Source organism: Dendrobates tinctorius, unplaced genomic scaffold, assembly GCF_039654945.1.
Source record: "Dendrobates tinctorius isolate UK_male_01 unplaced genomic scaffold, ASM3965494v1 ptg000250l, whole genome shotgun sequence".
In the NCBI taxonomy this organism is placed as follows: Eukaryota; Metazoa; Chordata; class Amphibia; order Anura; family Dendrobatidae; genus Dendrobates; species Dendrobates tinctorius.
The window spans coordinates 60,942,236-60,962,362 of NW_027361917.1; the positions used below are offsets into that span (position 1 = coordinate 60,942,236).

Here is a 20,127-nt window from a genome sequence, read left to right on the forward strand (position 1 = left end):
ACGTAACTATGATGTGGGGAATCGGGAACTGTTGGCCATGAAATGGGCATTTGAGGAGTGGAGACATTGGTTGGAGGGAGCTAAACACCAGGTCGTGGTCCTTACTGACCACAAGAATTTGATTTACCTGGAGTCGGCCAAACGCTTGATTCCTAGACAGGCTAGGTGGGCCTTGTTTTTCACATGTTTTGATTTGGTGGTCTCTTTTCTTCCTGGCATTAAGAATGTCAAGGCAGACGCCCTCTCTAGGAGTTTCTTTGCCGATTCCTGTTGCGACCAAGCCTGCTACCATCTTAGGCGAGTGGGTAGTTCTTTCTGCCATCCAGCCCGATTTGAGACGTGCTCTGGAAGAGTTTCAGGAGGACAAACCTGAGCGTTGTCCCAGTGGAAAGTTGTATATTCCTGACCAGTGGAGGAAGAGAATGATGTCTGAAGTTCATTGCTCTGCATTGGCTGGTCATCCAGGTATTTTTGGTACTAGAGATCTGGTGAGTCGCTCTTTTTGGTGGCCCACCTTGTCTCGTGATGTCAGGAATTTTGTGCAGTCCTGTGGGACTTGCTCCCGGTCTAAACCTTGTTCTCGCTCTAGTGGGTTGTTGATGCCTTTGCCGATGCCCAGGAGGCCATGGACCCATATTTCAATGGATTTTATCTCTGATATGCCTGTCTCTCAGAGAATGACCGTTATTTGGGTGATTTGTGATAGATTCTCTAAGATGGTCCATCTTGTACCACTCCCTAAGTTGCCATCTTCCTCTGAGTTGGTGCCCTTGTTTTTGCAACAGGTAGTTCGCTTGCACGGGACTCCTGAGAACATTGTGTCTGACAGAGGAGTTCAGTTTGTGTCTAGATTTTGGAGGACTTTCTGTTCCAAGCTGGGAATTCAGTTGTCCTTCTCCTCTGCGTTTCACCCTCAGACCAACGGGCAGACGGAGAGAACAAACCAGACTTTGGAGTCGTATTTGAGATGTTTTATTTTGGCTGATCAGGATGATTGGGTTTCATTTTTGCCCTTGGCCGAATTTGCTTTAAATAATAGAGCTAGTTCTGCCACCTTGATGTCACCTTTTTTTTGTAACTTTGGGTTTCATCCTCGATTTTCTTCAGGGCAGGTGGAGCCTTCTGCCTGCCCAGGTGTTGACACTGTGGTGGAGAGAATGCACCAGATCTGGGACCAAGTGGTGGATAAGTTGTCTCTCTCCCAGGAAAAGGCCCAGCGGTTTTCCAACCGGCATAGGACCATTGGTCCCCAGTTTAAGGTGGGTGATATGGTTTGGTTGTCAGCAAAAAATATCGCTATGAAGGTGGCTTCTCCTAAGTTTAAGCCTAGATTTATTGGACCTTACAAGATTTTGGAGATTATTAATCCGGTCTCTTTTCGGTTGGCTCTTCCTGTCACGTTTAAGATTCATAATGTGTTCCATAAGTCCTTGTTGAAGAGGTTTGTTGAACCAGTAGTTCCTGGGGTGGCACCTCCTGACCCTGTATTGATTGAAGGTAACATGGAGTATGAGGTAGAGAAGATACTGGATTCCCATCTGGCTAGATGGAGACTCCAGTATTTGGTTAAGTGGAAGGGTTATGGTCAGGAGGATAATTCCTGGGTCTCTGCCTCTGATATTCATGCCGAAAGATTGGTGCGTGCCTTTCATCGGGCTCACCCTGATCGCCCTGGTGGCATGGATGAGGGTCCGGTGACCCCTCCTCAAGGGGGAGGTACTGTTGTGAGTTCATTTTTCCCTTCACCAGTGAGGTCTGATGAACTCCCTCTTCTGGCGAAGGAAGGTAGTGAGGCTGATTACCAAACAGCTGAGCAGGTAGATGACTGGGTCACAGGAACTGATGACTAGATATAAGGCAGCCGACGCCTTGCTGCCGATTTTCCTGCTGGATTCTTGGAGACCAGTCTGATTTCTGCTTCTCAAAGCTAAGTTTTGCTCTGCCTTTTTGTACACTTTAGTTCTGGTTTTGTTTGCCTTGTTTTTTGGAGTTCAGCCATCCCCGGCCGGGGGTGAGCCGAATTCCATTTTTGTCTCTGATCTGTTGATCTCTGGCTCTGTCTTCAGACTATACCTGAGTGCTGATATAGTCTTTTTGAAGCCTAGCGACTTCAGGGCCTGTTTTTCCTATCAGTCTGTTGGTTCATTTTTGGATAGGGTTTTTGCGGATTGCAGACAGCAGCTTTTCTATCCTGTCCTATTTAGTTAGCTTGGGCCCCATCATTTGCTCAACCTATCTTTCTATCTGTGTTAGTGTTTTTTCATCTTGCTTCACAGTCATTATATGTTGGGGGCTGCCTATTGCTTTGGGGTCTGCTCTGGGGCAGTTTAGATTTCCCCTTTCTGTCTTTAGGCTAATTTAGCTCTCCGGCTGTGATCGAGGGGTCTAGGGCACCGTAGGAACCTCCCACGGCTACTGCTAGTTGTTGTGGATAAGTTCAGGGGTCTGCAATCCGATAGTTTCCAACTTCTCTGGTTTTCTGGACTTAGCTATTATTTTTGTATTTTCCTCCTTCGTTGACTCATCCATAACAGGGCATCCTCTACGTCTGGAGGAAAGGTTTAAGCATACTCACAGACGCAGATTCTTTACTGTAAGAGCAGTGAGACTATGGAACTCTCTGCCATATGATGTTGTAATGAGTGATTCCCTACTAAAATTTAAGAAGGGACTGGATGCCTTTCTTGAAAAGTATAATATTACAGGGTATATACACTAGTTTCATTAATATTGGGTTGATCCAGGGAGCTAGTCTGATTGCTGTATGTGGAGTTGGGAAGGAATTTTTTTTCCCCAATGTGAAGCTTACTGTTTGCCACATGGGTTTTTTTTGCCTTCCTCTGGATCAACATGTTAGGGCAAGTTAGGATAGGATATGGGTTGAACTAGATGGACTTAAAGTCTCCCTTCAACCTTAATAACTATGTTACTATGTTATGTATCATCAATATCAGCTCAGTAGGGATCTTACACTTCCACCGAATAGCTTTTTTGGGCTGTGGCGGTTGCCAGATACAAGCATTGTACACAGTGGAACGCAGTAACGTCATACTTTGTTTCATGGCCAAAGCCATTTAAATGAATAGCAAATAATGTGCAGTACCCAGCAGCAGCTACTAAACAAGTGACAGCAATGAACGCAGCTGAATACAGCAAACATACACTGGCCGCGGGAGCAGATATCGGTTAATGGGTGGAAAATGGATCTGCCCTTTGTATTTCCTCTTTCGTTTTGTCTAAAGCTTTGCAACTCCGCAGTCACCAATGAGAGTGTGAGCAGGATACAACGAAATCGATCTTACCAGTGCTGTGTGGGACCTCTGCCGGTGTGTTGGCTGGAGCATGAGCCCCAGGAGGAATCTGGATACCAGTGAAGTTTGAAGTTGGCATGTTTCCTGGCTGGTATTTGGATGATGACCGTTCAGGGGCTTCATTGCTTGCATACGATGTGCCTTCATCATCTTCATCTGTGAAAGGGTATACAGGTCTCGTTAGTGATCAATGCAAAGCAAAATTAGAGAATTTTAACTGCATTACTTTTGGGATATCTTCACCATCTACAACATACATTTATACTGACGTAGTCATGAGAAGAGTAAACCGATACTAAACACCAAAGTAAATATTTCAGTTCATTGCATCATCTTTAGTAACATGGCAGTATATACCTAATATGGGTAAAATAAAAAACAATCATTTGAATGCAGTATTGTAACCTGGATTTTCCATCGTCTTGTGGATACACTGGAGCAATGATAGATTTTTTTTTTATTACTTATAGAGAACCCATCAGTGAATCAAAACGCAACGTATAAGACTCATCTAATACAGGTTTCTAAGCAGAACAGATGAAATCCCTCAGTAATACAGAAACAAAGATTTTTTTCATTGCACCAGAATTAGCACTAAATTTGTCGAGAGTCTCCTCTCTGGGAGGTACCAACTGTGAGAGTGGTGGGGGTTGGGTTGATATAGTATCTAAATGACAAAATGGGAGTTCACCCGTTTTGCTGCAAATCAGGAAAACACAAAACCAGACAAAAAAAAAATCTCACTTCCAGCCAGGAGCCAACATTTCACAATGATATTGTTATTAACAGTGCATACAAGGGAGGAGATATAGCTGTATCGAAAGGGTTGAAGTGCAAATTAAATAGCTAACAATAAAGGGTTAAAATGAAAATGTGTGTGAAAAACAATTTTTCTTTTGGAGGGATAATATACAAAAGGAAATATGTCATCTTTAACTTTAGGCCTTTTAGAGATTATTTCATCTTCAACTTGATTAACTGTTCATAATAACAGTAACTTTGATCTTGGGGTGCCCAAACTTTTACATGGCATAGTATATGTAGCCTAGGGCAATCTCTGGTTTTGATTCATCAAGCCCAGCAGGAACAAAGCTTGTGTGTTGGAGTCTGAGGTTACTGATTCATTAAGATATGCACGCTAATTAGGCTATGTTCCCATTATGAGCATTTGGTGAGAAGTATAAGCTGCGTTTTTTCAAAAAAAATTTAGGTAACCCATTTTACTTAATGGGTGAAAAAATGGTGCAGAAAATCTGCAACATTTAACCCCTATACCCCCCAAGGGTGATTTGCACGTTAATGATCAGACCAATTTTTGCAATTCTGACCACTGTCCCTTTATGAGGTAATAACTCTGGAACGCTTCCACGGATCCCGGTGATTCTGACAATGATTTCTCGTGACATATTGTACTTCATGACAGTGGTCGATCCAAAGGCAGAGGGGCTGTAAACCCTCTGCATGCTCCTGGAATGCTGCGATCGTGTTCGATCGCAGTGTTCCGGGGGTTAAAGTGCTGGGAGTGGTCTGTGACCGCTCCTGGCACTTAGTGCCGGGTGTCAGCTGTGAGAATCAGCTGACATCTGGCCGCAATCGGCTGCACACCACCTGTGTGCGCGGCCAGTCGCTGAGACGTACTATTCCGTCCATGGTCAAATTGGCCCAGGGCACATGGACGGAATAGTACGTCTGATGTCAGAAAGAGGTTAAAATTCACCAAAAGCTCATCTTGGGAATGTGGCCTTAATGAATCTGTCTGACGAGTAGCTGTGCCTTCGTGTGCCTTGGCACAAATCTAACTCTAGTAAGAGAATGAAGCAGTGGTTCTGGCATAAGGTACGCCTCCGCTTGTAATGAATTCAACGAGCTGAGGAGTCACACACCTGTTACGCCTCCTGTCTCGCCCGTGTTTGGCAGATCTCGATAAAATCGGTGTGAAAAATTTGTAACATTTTGATCAAATTCAAGTGGCGTAAAAAATGTGACTTTTCAAAGTAATTTACACTAGAATTCTGTTGTAATTGCTTTAATGAATCAAGGCCTCTGTTCCCAAATTTGCCACCCTCTGCTAAATTTACTTTAAGCACTAATCAGAAACAAATTACAAGGTACTCACTAGGTGGTTCATAAACTTGTAGCCAAATCAAAAGTGCTATTTTTGTCTAACAGGTTTTGCAAATTTTTTGCAACAAAAATCACAAATCCATTAAAAAAAAAAAAAAAAAAAAAGCCGCAAATTGAAAATTCCATAAAACTTACTACAGGAAGAGACTGGTGTGAGAAACAAAAAATGACATTTAGTAAAAGTCACATGAATATGTGTAAAACATCTAGATTAGAAAGCTTACTGAAGAAAAAAAAAAAATTAAAGAAAGATAAAGTGGCAAAAAACGTAGAGAAATTAAGGCACAAATAATAACGACACTAAAGAGAAGCAAATTAATAAGCTGGAGAAACAGGAATGATGAATCGGGAACATAGATTAACAACATTAAAGAAATTAATGAATATTATGCAGTTGTCAAGTTAAGCTCAGGAGATTTTGGTTACAAAAGTTACTGGAACAAAATTGGGCAAATGGTCTTAATATTATGAAAGGGATGTGCGGGAGAGAGTGTGTGTGAGTGTCTGTATGAGCGTGTGATTGTGCGAGAGAGAGCATGCGTGTGTGTGAGAGTGTATGAGAGAGAGTGTGTGTGTGTGTGTGTGTTTGTGAGAGTGTGTGAGAGTGTGAGCGAGTGTGTGAGAGTGCATGTGTGAGAGCATGTGTGAGAGCATGTGTGAGAGTGTGAGAGCATGTGTGAGAGCATGTGTGAGAGCATGTGTGAGAGCATGTGTGAGAGCATGTGTGAGAGCATGTGTGAGAGCATGTGTGAGAGCATGTGTGAGAGTGTGAGCGAGTGTGTGAGAGTGCATGTGTGAGAGCATGTGTGAGAGCATGTGTGAGAGCATGTGTGAGAGCATGTGTGAGAGCATGTGTGAGAGCATGTGTGAGAGCATGTGTGAGAGCATGTGTGAGCGTGTGTGTATGTGTGAGTGAAAGTGTGTGAGTGTGTGCACATGAGAGAGAGAGAGTGTGTGAGTGTCTGTGTGAATGTGTGTGATTGTGGGAGAGAGAGCATGTGTGAGTGCGTGTGAGAGCGCGTGTGAGAGCGTGTGAGTGTGATAGAGTGTGTATGAGTGTGTGTGCACATGAAAGTGTGTTTGAGTGTGTGTGTATGTGTGAGTGAAAGTGTGTGAGTGTGTGTGTGCACGTGTGTGTGTGTGTGTGAGAGAGAGTATGTGAGAGTGTGTGAGTGTGTGTGTGAGAGTGAGTGTGTTGTATTTCTACCTATGAAGTTACAAATTCTCTATATCGTCTAAACATAATAATGTACTGTATAATTCATCCAAAATCCACAGTAAGCAGCGCCGTGGGCAAACCTAGAAATCACTTTTGAAAAGTTTCTCCTCTACGAGAGCAGGAATGTGGTGGATACCTGTAATATGAGCAGTCACAGCTGGGATTCAGCATTTTTCTGTAATGTTTAATGTGCTTGTGTATTTTTTAATGGCACTAAATGGAAAAATAGGCCAGTGTTTTAATATGAAACAACGACTCCCTAGATCGTAATATTTATAGAGAAAACTGTCCATGATCCGGAACAGAGAGGCCAAGTGCCTACAAGACTCCGTTGTGCAGGAAAGCATCTGTAAGTCAGTGATATAATACATCATCCCAAAAAATAATATTTTAAGAGAATTTTCTGTGTGTATTTTAAACATGGCTTTGGTCTGCCTTTGCCCTTTCATCGTTCAACCCTCCATTTCTTTTTGTTCTAATTCAAGAATTTAATGGGAATCTGAGACAAACTGATTTACTTAGTATAATTGATAAAGTAAATTCAGAGAGATGAAAATGGTATTCCATAAAAACGTACTGTATGCATCTTTTGGTTCTCCACCATTCCAGCGCCGTGTGGCCTTGACTTGTTTAGTTGGCCAGAACGTCCTGACCTGACCAAGCCAGGTAGTCATGGACATCAGTATGGATGACACATCACCAGTGTGGTCAACAGCTGATTGCTGCAGTCACATGCATGACATTGTATTACTGTACTGTCAAAGTAAAAAAGAGCTATAGGGGACCAGAGAAACTGCAGCTCAAGAAGAGCTCTGAATCTGAAAGACACGTAATTACTACTTACAGTATGTTCTTTTGTAAATTAACTAGTGATGAGCGAGTGTACTCGTTGCTCGGTTTTTCTCGAGCATGCTTGGGTGTCCTCCAAGTATTTTGGCGTGCTCGGAGATTTAGTTTTCGTCGCCTCAGCTGCATGATTTGCGGCTGCTGGACAGCTTGAATACATGCGGGGGTTGCCCGTTTGTTAGGGAATCCCCACATGTATTCAGGCTGTCTAGCAGTCGCAAATCATGCAGCTGCGGCGACGAAAACTAAATCTCCGAGCACGCCAAAATACTCGGAGATCACCTGAGCAATGAGTATACTCGCTCATCACTAAAATTAACCAGTTCAAAAACCAAGACATTTTCACCCCATTTCGTGATCAGGGTACATTTTTGGGTTCTATTGTAAATGTGCTTTTAATTCTCAAACAGCTATTCAAACAGTTTTTTCCTCTTTTTTTTTTTCAAGGGGCTTAAAGGGGTTTTCACACTGAGTACATTTTAATTATTAGCTCTTGAAATAATAATTTCCAGAATTGGATGTGTTTTTAATAAAATGTTCCTGTGCTGAGATAATCTTATAAATGTGCCCCTGCTTTGTACTGTGTAATGGCTGTGTCTGACCTTACAAGGACATGGTCTGATCATACCACAGCTCCTGGGCAGGGAAAGACGCAAAAGAATATACAGACATTACAGCACGGGATCACAGCTGATTCTTTTTGTGAAGTAAAACATTTCACTGCCTGTTAAGCAATGTTTTACCTGACAGAAAGACTCAGCTGCGATCCCATGTAATATCTGTATACTCTTTTGCTTCCTCCCCACTCACAGCTATTACCCAGCACACAGCAGGGACACCTTTATAAGATTATCTTAGTACAGGAACATTTTTTTTAACCATCTGTGCACCTTATTTCTATTCAAAGATCTATTAGATTAAAATATTGATTAAAATTAACTTTGTTAGTGGGAAAACCCTTTAATTTTTATATTTGTGTTATTTCTTTTTTTTTTGCTGATGAGAAAATGTATAAGAAAAATAGGAAATGAATATCTATTTTCATGTTTTGTTTTCAGTTTTATTCAAGAGCACAAAGGACCACTAAAAAGCTATCAAGTTATTCCCCTTTCCATAGAAATTAGTTATATAAAATTGACAGGGCTTGAAATAATATTTTTAATTTATTTCACATAAAATTTTAGAGGTCATTTTAACATAATATTTTTATTGGCTTAACCTGTAACTGGGACTGGTAAAGGACCACGTTCTTGCCTGCATAACATAGCAGAGCTGACAGTCTCCTAGGACCACGCAGCTCTTGTTCCTTCCCTATATCCAGCAATCACATGATCACTGGGTCCAGAGGAAGAAGTACTGTCAGTGCTCCCTAATCTGTATACGCTAAGGTTATTTTATTAGAGCTGCGCATATAGTGATCAATAATTAAAAATTGTATTAAACCATATTTATCATTGCTGTGGATAGTCAAGATAGTCAGCTCCCCTCCTCCACAGCTGCACAAACAAGTGCAAGATGTTTACATTGCATCGACTAGGTCAATGCAGTGTATAGTGGAGAATTTGACAGCAGCATTTAACGGGTTAATAGCAGTGGGTTGATCGCGATTCCACCCACAGGTATTCCGGGCACGTCAGCTGCAAAACAGCCGACATGTCCCGGGAAAGATGTGCGCTCACCTCTGGAGCCCACATCAAAGGGAGGGTGTCCGACATGGGCGTACTATTATGTCCAACGTCGGAAAGGGGTTAATGGATAGCATGCCAAGCGGTGTAAGTGAGGCACATGGCGTTCATAGCCAATTCTGAATAAATTAAGATATTTTTAAACATATATTTTTATTTTTTATTCATTATCATAATGGGGATTAATTTACATGCATACAAATATATGTGTGGTCAGTACAAAGGATTCACACCTGACTTTTTCCTTCCAAAGACCATACTAAGGCTATGTGCACACGCTGCGGTTTTTGCCGCTGCGGATCTGCAGCAGTTCTGCAGACAGTGTACAGTAGCATGTAACTCTATGTGATTTACAATCTGTTGTGCACATGCTGTGGATTTTTAACTGCAGAAAAGCTGCGGTTTTGAATCCGCAGAAAGAAATGACATGTCACTTCTTTTCTGCGGATTCTGCTGCGGTTTACCATCCCCTCCATTGTAGAGGTGATAAACCGCAGGGGAAAACCGCAGGCCAATCGGCAGGTAAAACCGCAGCTCATTTTACCTGCGGTTCCGCAGATACAAATCCGCAGACCAATCCGCAGCGTGTGCACATAGCCTTAGGACCAGGGGGTACACATTATGGGTGGAAGGAAGGCTATACCGACAGCTAAATAGGAAAGGGTTCTTTAGCGTTAGAGAAGTCATAATGTGGAATGCCCGACCATGAGAGGCAGTAATGCCAGGCCCTAACCGCTTTAAAAAAATAGGCTGGATGCTTCCTTCAATACACAAAAGATTTCAGGTTCTAGTTAATTTAGTGACAAAACTCACAAATGGTGGAGAAAGGTTGAACTTGAAGGATCTAAGACTTTTTTCAACCTATGTAACTATAGTAACATATATATGCATCCAGTGATTTCCATAACTCCATGACTATTCTCTGGGTTGTAATTTCAACGTTGAGAAGTGTATGCATGGAATACAGTGCAGTTACATTAAAATACGTAAAGAATGCAGTTTTCCCATTTCCATCCCTGTTCCAGTCCTTTTCTGAGCCATGTCACTTCAACTCCGGCTAGCAGAATCCCACTTGGATATAGATGTGTAGACCAGAAGACGCTTTTATAGTTGGTCAGTTTCAAACTCAGGACCCCAGCGCTGTAGAGCAACAGTGCTTAGCCACACATGTACAAATATTATGCATATATACAAATAGTTCCTTATTTTTTGTGTTTTCAATCTCAAAAATACAAGTTTGTCAACTTAAAGGCGAATGTCAAAATTAATTCTCCAATTCCCACACACTGTAGTGAAGTTTAACATACTTATGTCTGAACAGTAATTCACTCCAGAAGTTAATTATCCCTAAATCATCATCTCTAGCCATCTGGGACATTTTAATGATTCCCAAACGTAATTTTAGCCCAAAAGAATAATGTAAATTGTGCTGTCCAAAAACATGTATGTGTATGTTATTACTCAGGGTCCAGATCTTTATGAAATATCCCAATTCTACACTGCTGAAAATGACTTCATCATCTACATTTAACCTAAACCCTTCAGAAGAGGAAACAGGGCTTCAAAGGAAAACGACAAATGCAATCATTTTGTATGGCTCCAATTAGGTTTACTCTTATTGGAAACACATTTACCTACAGAGATAAATGACTGCGTGAATGAAAGTGGATACTTGTGAAGACACACGAAGATTAGACTTAAAGGATTAGTCGTTATTTTGAAAAGTGAAATAAAGTTGGTGTAGGTTTCTACTTATATGTGTAATTATATGAAACGATAGATTCTGAGAGACCCTAATAAAATATATATTTTATTCATCAAAAAGTTTTATCGCCTACAAAATTAAAATTTTTTGGCAGACATTTAAAGTAATTTAAAAGAAAATGGACAATAATGGGAAAGATTTCTATTTTCTCTTTAGTGGCAGGGTCTCTCTGACATTTAACACATTCAGTATTTGGTCAGAATTTTACATAAGTATTTTGAAGTCAAAATCAGGAGTGGAACAGTATAATAGAAACACGTCACCACTTCTGTATTTATCACCCACTCCTGATTTTAGCTTACAAATACTGAGGTAAAATACTGACCAAATACTGAACGTGGCCTAAAAATGCGGATCCTCGGGAGAGGAAGGTTCTGAACAGGTTTTGCCTCCGAAAAACAAGGTATTAGGACCGGCCACATAGGTACACTATTAATGTGAATAAAGTTTAATAAATATGCATATGACTATAAAATATATATATAATTATGTATACACACACTGAGTTATGCTTTACATTATTTAATATACAGTGGCATGTAAAAGTTTGGGCATCCATGGTAAAAATTACTGTTATTGTGACCAGTTAAAGCAAGGTGAAGATGAAATGATCTCTAAAAGGCCTAAAGTTAAAGATGACACATTTCCCTTATTTTTAGGAAAAAAAATATGTATTTTCATATTTTTCCATTTTATTAATTACAAAAAAAAGAAAATGGGTGGATGCAAAAGTTTGGGCACCCTGCATGGTTAGTATCTAGTAGCACCCTCTTTTGAAAGCATCACAGTTTGTAAATGCTTTTCATAGCCATCCAAGAGTCTTTCAATTTTTGTTTGAGGGATTTCCATCCAATCTTCCCTGGAAAATTCTTCCAGTTCTGTGAGATTCCTGGGTCTTCTTGCATGAATGGCTATTTTGAGGTCTAGTTACAGATTTTCAATGATGTTCACATCAGGGGACTGTGAGGGCCATTGTAAAATCTTAATGCTTATGCCTTTGACAGTCTATTGTGGATTGACGTGTGTATAGGATCATTTTCCATTTGTAGAAACCATTCTCTTTTCAATTTCAGCTTTTTTTTTTTTTTTTTACAGATGTTATGTTTGCAACAAGAATTTGTTGAAATTTAATTGAATCCATTCTTCCTTCTACCCGTGAAATGTTCCCCGTGCCATTGGCTGCAACATAAACCTAAAGCATGATAGATCCACCCCCATACTTAATGGGAAAGTAACATGTTATTTTCCAGAAATTCTTGTGCCCTTTTTCCTCCACACATTCCTTTGATCATTGTGGCCAAAGAGTTCTAGTTTTATTCTGATGACTCTTGCATGAAGGCCATATTTATGCAGGTATCTCTGAACAGTAGAACAATGTACTACAACTCCAGTTTCTAATAAATCTTTCTGAAGGTCTTTTGCAATCAAGCAGGGGTTCTGAAGTGCTCCTCGAGCAATCTAACAAACCTACAACTCACTGAAAATTTTGCCTGGTCTTCCAGACCTTATCTTGACCTCCACTATTCCTGTTAACTGCCATTTCTTAATTACATTTCGAATTGAACACAGGGCAACTTGAAATCACTTTGCCATCTTCGTATATCCTTCTTCTGCTTTGTAGGCCTTCACCATTTTCAGAGTGCCAGGCGGCTGCTTAGAAGAACTCTTGGGTGTTGTTTTTTGGCACAAGGTTAGAGGAGGCTGAATTTTTATAAAGCTGGGAAATTTGCATCACCTGGCCTTTCCTAACAATGATTGTGAACAAGATATAACCATAAAGGCCCCGTCATACATAAAAATCCGACAACGATATGACCTTGTCAGGATCGCTGGTGCATCGATACATGATCGCTGGTGAGCTGCCAAACAGGCAGCTTCACCAGCGATCAGCACCAGCGAGGACGCTGGTATCTAAGGTAAATATCGGGTTACTAAGCGGCACTTAGTTACTCAATGTGTACCTTAGAAACCTGCATGCTCGTGCCGGGAGCTGCGAGCACGCAGGTTTCTAAGGTACACATCAGGTAACTAAGTGACGCACACCGCTTAGTAACCCAATATTTACCTTAGATACCAGCTCCCAGCGCCTGCTTAGAGTGCTGGGAGCCTCGCTGATCGTTGGCTCCAGCTGCCACATGCAGCGATGCGCGCTGGCCAGCGAGAGAGCAAAGATGAAAACATGGCCCAGGACGATGCTGCACGATCAGCGATACCCGGCGGGGGGGGCGGTCGCTGATCCCCGTCACACACAGCGATCTCGCTGGCGAGATCGCTGTGTGTGTGACGGGGCCTTAACAGACTAATTAAGGTCTGAAACCTTGGTCAAAGTTATCTGAGCAAACAAATCTTCAAGGGTGCCCTGAGTTTTGCATCGACCAGTTTCCTTTTTCTAATTTTAAAAATGGTAAATAAGACTTTTTGCATAAATTCAAAAAGGGAATGTGTTATCTTTAACTTTAGGCTTTTAAGAGATCATTTCACCTTCTACTAGCTTAAATGTTCACAATAAAAGTAATTTTGCCTAAACTTTTACTTGCCACTCTATCATAAAGAAAAATGATGTTCCATTGTTTAGAACAGTTTAAAAAAAAAAATCCCTAAACAATCAGTAAGGCTGGTTTCACATTAGTGTTTTTTTGCGCAGCGCATCGTGCGCGTCCATGCCATGCGTCATGCGTACGTATGCTTAACATGGTGTGCGCATGGTCTTGCATTTGCACGCATTCGTATGCGTTTTCGCGCACATGCATTTTTTCAAGGTGTGCGCCTAGGCGTGCCAGACGCAACCTGTTGCATCTTTGGGTCCGCCGAAAGGCGGAAAAAAAAAAACTCATGCACACGCTTGTGCACAGAATGCAACAAAATAACGCATTACAGTCTATGGAACCGCGGGCGTGCGCAAGGACATGCGTTCGTCTGCGTTTTCGCGCGCATGAGTTTTTGGCGTAAAAATGTGTAGACACTGGTTTTAACCCCTAGAGAACAAATGCGCATAAAAAACGCAAACGCATGCAAAATGCATGATGTTTTTTGCATGCATTTCTATTGCGCACGATGCGCTGCACAAGAAAACGCTAATGTGAAATTAGCCTAATACAGACAATGTGTAGCCAGCAGCATTTATTCAAGCAAAAACCATCTGCCCATATTACTAGTTACACCAAGTGTAGATGGAAAAAGTAATTAATCTTCAATTTCTTTTTTTGCCAAGCAACTACTTCATAGCCACCTGGCAGATGTTTCTGAATGTCAACAATGGTTTATATTAAGACCGTACAAAAAAAAAAAAAGGAGTTTATTTGACTATGACTGGAGCATGCTTTTGATGTCAGTGTCATTGAGTCCACTGAAGAGGGCGTTTTTGTGCGCTTTCATTAAACAGCTTCAATGCTTCATGGCATGTTTATAAAAATTATTAATAAAAAAACTGCTTCGAAAGCACAATGTTCTTGTGCCATAAAAAATATATGTTGTTTGTGTCGTTTTACAGCAAGTACTCTGGCTTCTGGAGAGCTGACCGAGGTACACCTGAAGCTGACCTCTGTGAAAGATTAAGCTGTGCCATTCTGTTTGGTTTTCCATGGATTAGTGGTACACTGACAACATGAGCCTCCTCTCTAAGCCCAGGGCAGGGCCATGATCACACAGAGAACACCTTTGTAGCTATGAAAACATTGGCTGGAGCAGAAGTGCGGTTTCAAGGAGCACATGAGAAATAGTATTTTTGATGGTAAGAAGGGGAGCAGCAAGTTTAGTATATTTAAACATGGGCTCTTCATCGCTTCTCCCTGGTTTGCTTATTTTCAACCTTTTGCTTACCTACGGAAACGGCTTGCAGATTAAGATGAATGAAGAACAATGATGACACTGTCTGAACGGATAATTTTAACCTACATATTCTGCTACACGCTGTGCATAAAGCGTGAGCTACACAGCGACATGAACATCCTAACCCATCTGGTGTTTGCCAATACGCTGCTGGATTTTTGCCCACAGGTTACCAGTGCAATGTTGCTTGACTTGCTGTTAAGAGTAAATCAAGTCACTTAACAGGAGGGTCAGACAGATGACACAAAGCTTTCTGGTCACATGACTCATCTGAAACTTGATGTCACACAACCAAAGTTGCCATGTAGCCTTAATAACAATCATTTTTATTTCTAGAGAACCAACATATTCCACAGCGCTTTACAATTCAGAGGGTACCTGTACACACAAGAATACACATTACAGAGTAACAATAAGTTCAATGTATATCAAGAGGAATGAGGGCCATGCTCGCAAAGCTAGATAAAAATAAATTGTTTGTCGTTTAAGGTCCAACCATCAGTATAATAAACATAACGCTGCATAAACCAGTCACTAGCCAGAGACTGTATAAGTGCAGATACAAAGTGGGTGGAAAGAGAACAAGAGATACTTAAATCAGTGATGGAATAGGCCAATCGAAAAAACATGTTTTTAGGGCACACTTGAAACCGTGGATACTGGGAATTAATCAGATTGTCTAGGGTAGTGTTAACATGACGCCGGCAGCCAATCAGCGCTGGTGTCACTGTCTATGCCTTCGTACAAGCTGAACATGAAGAGGAAGCCAGGGCTGCAGCATATCCCAGACAAGTCAAGTTATTCTCTGCTGAGGCATGGCATCTCACTCTACTTGAAGGGCGGCTCTCAGGTCATTGAGGTTCTGGGGTACAGAGATACAAGCCTCTACAAAGCGAATCAGCTGGAGCATGGTCGTCCATGAACATGGTCATAGAGGCACAATGACTGGATTACTGATGTTATTCAAGTAGGGGTCTGTCACTGTACCATTCACAAAGTGTAGGGCAGTTCTGAATTGACTAGAAGCCTGCCCTCAATGTAACACCACCAGCACCAAACAGTAGCTGATGCAAATAACTCTCCTTGATGTCTCCAAAATCGTTGGCAGCCATCATTTCTGCTCAGCAGGCATCGACTTTCATCACTGAACAAAACTGAGGTTCAATGGTCCCTCATCCAGCGTAGATGCTCCCTGGCTCATGCATGACGATGACTGGTGGTGTGGTTAAATAACCTTGTAGATTATCTAGCACGCAGATGTAAACTTTTTGAATGGTTTGACATGACACTTGGGTGCCTCTCACCACCCTTAAATGTGCCTGCAGATGTGTGGCATTCATCATCCAGATCCAAAAGGCATTGTTCACAATGAAGCAGTCAGTGTGGGATGAGGCCAATTTACTTCAACTTCTATGCTTTTATTTGGACTCCTCCAGTATCTGATGCAACCTGCTGATGACACTAAGCTCAATGGTCACTTCCATCTCAGAACATACAGCTTGAAGACTCGCCATGGCGAGGTACTATTGATCAATTTTCAGGTGTCGTCTTGGTTTCATGATGTCAAAATGTGAATAGCATGATAAGGATAAATAACAATTCTAATTGGACCTCAAAATTTATTATTCATGGATAAAAAACCTGTTGGGAATTTTGCCATTAAAGGAGTTGTCCACTAATAGAACAACCCCTTCTTAAACTAAATGTTTGGCCCCGATAAAATAATAAAAAGCCTAAACTCACCTCTTGTGCTGGCTCCGTTCCAGCTGCATCAGCACTCGCGGTCCCAGGGCTATGATGCGGCGGAATGACACGTGATGCCCGTCACCCAATCAGCACTGGCGTCCCTGACCCCGCCTTCAGACAAACTGAACATGAAGAGGAAGTCTGGGATGAGCTGCAGCCCTGACTTTCTCTTCATGTTCAGTTTGTACGAAGGTGTAGACAGTGACGCCAGCACTGATTGCGTCACCACAAGAAGGCCCCGGAAAGAGAGCGTGCCTACACCGTGGGTACGGTGCAGACACAGGGGTGAGTATAAACTTGAATTTTTTTAAGAAAGGGTTGTCCTAGTAGTGGACAACCCCTTTAAGCTCCTTGTTAGATACCACAAGTTGTGGAAAAAGTACTAAAACATTGAACAGTTGGACATGTGCATTTAGAAGTTTAGATGGTCACATGAAGTTCACCTTAAAAGGTTAGAGTGCATTTTAGGATCATCCTAAAATTTCACCCAAAAGCCAAATATCCCTAACTTTTTGTAAGTAGTGTATATTGAAGACATAAGTTAAAATCATACAACTCAAGGAAAGCGTATTTGACACACAAAGAAATAAAATGCAGGAACAGAGGGGGAATACTCTGCAGAACATCTTACTGCAGGACTTCAGATTAAACGTAAACAACATATTTTGTTCATTGTATGGGCGGCACGGTGGCTCAGTGGTTAGCGCTGCAGCCTTGCAGCGCTGGGGTCCTGGGTTCGAATCCCACCAAGGACAACATCTGCAAGGAGTTTGTATGTTCTCCCCGTGTTTGCGTGGGTTTCCTCCGGGCACTCCGGTTTCCTCCCACATTCCAAAGACATACTGATAGGGAATTTAGATTGTGAGCCCCATCAGGGACAGTGATGATAACGTGTGCAAACTGTAAAGCGCTGCGGAATATGTTAGCGCTATATAAAAATAAAGATTATTATTATTATTATTATTGTAGTGTTTCTATGTCAACACATTATTTTAGTCTTATTACATCCAGCAGGATGTTAAATTGTCTCCAGACTGGAATCTCTGTTCACACAACCTATAGCAGAAATGAAGTCTGTATTAATTCAGAGATTTCAAAGCCTTCATTTGGAGCATCCGGATGGGTCCATAAGTATTTGGACGGTGGGAGAATTTTTATAAATTTTGCTTTATACACGAGTGCAGTATTTGAAAGGAAATAAGGACTTGAAAATTCTAAGTGATTACTATTTCTATAAATTTTTTTATTTTTTCTTCCACAGTCCCTCAACCCTCACAGACTATAAAATAGTTATACAGTTGACAGGTTCGTTGTGGCCAGGTATTTCATGCAGAGCTGCAGCGATAAAGATCCAGATTCAGCATTGCCTCTGCACCTCATTTTTCTCTAGTTGTGTGTTTTGTGCTTTTGTATGTTTGCACCCAATTCATTATTCTATTTGTGTCTATTTTAAAGCCTATTTTAAATGTCTTTGTCTGTTTTTTGTTTTCCACTTTGTGGAAGGAATTTCGTACATAATGCCTCAAACTCTAGAAGTCGCAGGCAGTAAACACACTCAATCATTGAAATAACTGCTCACTGATACATCTGATAGCCATGTTAGATAACCACTGACCTATTATAACAATCATTACCTACAGTCCATAATAGTAACAATGCCTACAATGCATCACTCTCTTTCTAGCAAAAGTGCCTGGACAATAGGATAATAAAAACTAAACGCAGTTAATCAAAAACTATCGCAATGCAGCAAAGGTGCAATGAATGATAATACCTGAATGTGTGTTCAAATCTGCCGCTGCGACCCACCCCAAAACGGAGGAGGCCTGATGTTTTAGCTAGGTATAGTATCATCCTCCAGGTGGCTGCAGACTGTAACAGTTTCCGCGTCCTCCAATGAGGCGACCAAGAAAAACATTATTGAGTGTGCCCAATTAATGATGGGTTGTAGATGATGTACAATATATTTTCACTTGATATTTTATATTACTTATATGCCAAGTAATATGCATTGTATGGCTCTCCCATACTTGCTTCTTGCAGGCTTTTGGCTGCACTTTAGTCTGCATGTGTAAAACATCTGAAACAGAGTACGGCAGCCACACACCCAGCAGATGCTTTAATTTGTTTAATAAATTACATTCATTATGAAAAGAAAAAACAAAAAGAGTAACGTTTATTTCCAACGCAATATTCAGAGCACTTTCCTTGCAAAGACATGCTGTATATTTTCCATACAATATGCATATAGTCTCTGCAGAGGAAGAGGACTAGAGCTCTAGTGCCACCTATAGGAAGTAGCAATCCGAAAAGTCACTATTGACTTTCCAATGAGCCTTGTTACATGACTTAGGATAAAAGCCAAAACCAGAATGGCAAGGAGAAACATTACCCCTTGGATTCCTGTGCATACACTGTTACATATGGTGTTAATATACACACATGCTCAAATAATTGCACTCGCCAAGTACCAGATTCTTGACCCTGCCTATGGCAACAAAACCATGATTTATTGCATGCTTACACTTCAGTTTCCAATACACAGGACCACAAACACAAGCAAATTTGATTACGGTAATTTTGTTTTTTGATTTGCTTGTAATGTTGGTGCAAAGACAACAAAGAAAACAATGAGATTCCTTGATGTTTGTTGCTAAACTTCAGGGTTGTGCCAAAATATCAACTAATACCCCAGTGCGTATAATTTGTGCAGGATGAAAAGTGGTGTTCATAGAATCCGCTTGGCAGTCCCCCATGATCTGACAGCAAGGATGTAATTCACCATTACCTATACCTGCCAATGTTCTTTTAGCACAGCCTGGGTCCTCCGTTGGTCTATGGGCCATCTCTTCCAAACCGGGGGATAGCCAAATGTGAAACTGCAGCTAGTCACTGGCCAAAGCAATGACATTTTGGGGTGGGCTGGAAAAACTCTTCCACATGCTTAAAAGGATCAATTTAGAAAAAAAAATACAGAATGTGCTACTTTTAGTCAATTATCATACTCTGTCATAGCTCATTATTAATGGGAGCAATGACAAGCGTGAACAGAGGATTGTTCATTCACACACAAATTGGAAAATAGTCTTAATAGTGGGAAAAATATCCTGGCTTGAGCAATAAATGTAGTCGCTGAATAAATTATGTTTTAAAACAGAATTGCTAACTTACTGTAGTCTTCTTCGCCTTCAAATCCAACAGGTCCAGATTCCGGAGTCATGCCATTCTTTAAACAATTGTGAATGTATGTGGCCTTCCATCTGGCATATTTTCTGTGCTGAATGTTCTGTTTAAAAAAATAATTTGAATCCATTAGATTTTCAATACAAAATGTGAAACAATGCTTTGGTCACTACTGTGCAGGGTAATTTTTTTGCAATCTATTGGTCAGATCAGCAGCTAATTAGCGTTTCATTGAGGTTATCAATAAGTTAGAAGAGGAACTTTCACCAAATGTCTCATATTAAACTGGACAAAATATATAATAATGGCTGCAAACTGGAATAAAGCTTTTTATTCTTGCAGAAAGATTACAAATGTAAATTTTTGGCACTTAACTCATTAGTAGAATTTTATTAAGTCCAAGTGTGTGTTATCAGATAG

The 20,127-nt window shown here is 41.0% G+C and overlaps 1 protein-coding gene across 2 annotated transcripts in view; it reads right to left on the bottom strand.

The window, feature by feature from the left end:
• VTA1 (vesicle trafficking 1) overlaps positions 1 to 20,127 on the bottom strand; it is a 322,571-nt gene that overhangs the window by 85,135 nt on the left and 217,309 nt on the right. For both annotated transcript variants that reach the window (XM_073557711.1, XM_073557712.1), the window contains exons 5-6: positions 19,696 to 19,810; positions 3,303 to 3,467 (exon numbers count right to left, since the gene is read on the bottom strand). In XM_073557711.1, the coding sequence (XP_073413812.1) occupies positions 3,303 to 3,467; positions 19,696 to 19,810 (280 nt within the window). The remainder of the gene's footprint in view (positions 1 to 3,302; positions 3,468 to 19,695; positions 19,811 to 20,127) is intronic.